The sequence below is a fragment of the Cladosporium halotolerans genome, assembly GCF_011745625.1.
Source record: "Cladosporium halotolerans strain TM138-S3 chromosome Unknown Sca200, whole genome shotgun sequence".
Lineage (NCBI taxonomy): Eukaryota > Fungi > Ascomycota > Dothideomycetes > Cladosporiales > Cladosporiaceae > Cladosporium > Cladosporium halotolerans.
This window is the reverse complement of record NW_027191649.1, coordinates 1-2,416: the sequence shown is the minus strand read 5'-3', so window position 1 is coordinate 2,416 and position 2,416 is coordinate 1. Positions and strand designations below refer to the sequence as shown.

The window sequence follows — 2,416 nt, the reverse complement described above, 5'->3', positions numbered from 1 at the left end:
CGAATGTTGATTGTCCACGTTAAGTGAAAGCTCAACTAATGGGCAAGGAGTGGTCATATGAAGGATTTCTCTACCATTATCCGCGATCGCACGTTGATCCACATCCTTTTACTGCCAATCAGAGCGCAGCCGCGTGAAAGCGGATTTATTTTCAGCCGGGCGTAAAGCTTACCTGATACGCCAGATACAATTCGTGAGGCTGTCGCCACTCGACGTCCCTCTCTTGCACTCTAACGTGGCTGGAGAGGTTGTTGTGTGATTTCAGCGCCTGGCATAACAGGACGCTCATTTCTAAAAAACTGGGGGTAACCTCCGTCCAGCCGTGAATCGAATCACCAGGAAGGACAGTATCGTGAGCTACAGCAAGAGAGCTCAGTCGCCTGTTGTTAAGCTATGAGGCAGCAAATAAGAGTCAAACACGCTGCAGTAAAGAATCTCGGCCGACACGTCATGCGGACGGAGCAAGCGACTGTATGCGTGTCAAGAGCTCAGTGGCGGCGAAGCAGCTACTTAGTGCTATCAGCCATGCGTTATGATTCTGCACTTCGATGCGCGGAGGTCGGAACGTTCTTCCGCAGTCTTAGGTGGGTCAATGAGCTAGCACATTAGAGCTGCAAGTTGTGCTTCTCCAGGCCTGTAAGTGGGGCACATGCAAACGAGCTCAATTTGCCTTCGCTGATGAGCTCACCGGTATTCAGTGCAGAGGCCACATAAGTCAGGTTCTCACACCAGAGGTTGCCATAGACACTACTGTAAGAATGCTTCTACTAAGCGAAACATTGGTGTGATGCATGCGGCTTGCGTTATTATATCGCATCACTGATCGGGACTTTGTATCGAGAAGGTAGAAGTATGCGTTGTCAAGAGGTTTGTGACCCTGCATTTCCATTCTTGGCAAATTCGAAAATCCTCAAGTTATCCCGCATCACAGAGTACTTAGTCTGGACATTGCACGCTGAAGTGACAAAAGCAATTGTGACATTGGCAAGCAATAGCCTTTTTGCAATTTTCTCTTCTAGAAAAGAAGTTGTTTTCTGAACTAGTCACGGGACTTCCGCGTGCTCGCCATGTCTTCAGTAGAGCTACAATCCGAGCAACACCGGCAGTTACTGGATATCATCGACAGACTTCGATCCAAAGGCATTAGCAAGTATGTGGATCTGCCTGAAATTGTGGTTTGCGGCGACCAGTCAGCCGGAAAGAGCTCGGTCCTCGAAGCTATTTCTGGCATGTCGTTCCCAACGAAGGACAACCTGTGCACAAGGTTCGCTACAGAGCTCGTACTGCGGCGCGCACAAAACGAAACTGTCAAGATATCTATCACTGCTGGTCCAAACCGAACAGACCGCGAGCGACAGCATCTTTCAAAATTCGGCTACGACTTTGAGAATGAGACGCCCGACCTGGGTGAAGTCGTTGAGAAGGCGAAAGAAGTCATGGGCCTATCAGATGTCAAAAGATTCAGCACTGACATTCTCCGAGTCGAGCTTTGTGGGCCTCTTCAACCACACCTCACAATGGTCGATCTTCCGGGTCTCTTCCGAGCTGGAAACCAAGACCAATCGGTTGAGGATGCAGATACTGTCAGAAATATGGTGGTTGGATATATGAAAAGGCCGAGGAGCATCATACTCGCCGTCGTATCCGCCAAGAGCGACTTTGCTCTACAAGAGGTCACAGAGCTGGCACGAAATCTAGACCCGGAAGGAATGCGTACGCTCGGACTCATAACGAAACCAGACACTTTGGATCCTGGCTCAGATAGCGAGAGCTCATATGTGAGGCTTGCACAGAATAAAGACGTCGTTTTCCGGTTGGGCTGGCATGTACTGCGAAACAGAAGCTACGAAACAAGAAACACCACATCCATCGCACGGGACAAGATAGAAGAGACATTTTTCGCTAGTGGAGCGTGGGCTTCCATCGAGTCATCATTTTTGGGAGCCAAGACGCTAAAGATTCGATTGAGCAACGTCCTCAAAGACCAGATCCTTCTCCAACTACCTAGCCTTTTGGACGATGTGGGCGCCGGTATCGCCGCAAGTCACAACATCTTGGCGCAACTTGGCAGCTCTAGAGCAACAATAGCAGACCAACGTCGCTACCTCCTGAAGGTCAGCCATGATCTTTCCGCTCTCATCAGGTCAGCTGTGGATGGCATGTACAACGACCAGTTCTTCGGAAATGCGATGACGGAGGATGGGTACCGGAGACGTCTACGAGCGGTCATTCAAAACACCTTGATCGACTTTGAAGAGACGATACGAGAAGAAGGTCACGCTCGCATCATTGTTGAGACTCCTGAGGAAGAGGTCCTTGAACCTAATGGGGTCTCCAGATCAGACTACCTCAAAGAAGTTACACAATTGATGCGGAGAAGCAGGGGCTGCGAATTGCCTGGTACATTCAATCCCCT

At 49.8% G+C, this 2,416-nt stretch overlaps 1 protein-coding gene across 1 annotated transcript; it reads left to right on the top strand.

Annotated features, from left to right (window-relative positions):
• Window positions 1–1,067: 1,067 nt before the first annotated feature.
• On the top strand, window positions 1,068–2,414 carry WHR41_09565 (uncharacterized protein; the record flags this gene model as incomplete). Its single annotated transcript, XM_069378168.1, has 1 exon — window positions 1,068–2,414. A coding segment is annotated over one exon (1,347 nt), but the record flags the coding sequence as incomplete, so codon positions are not given.
• Window positions 2,415–2,416: the final 2 nt, after the last annotated feature.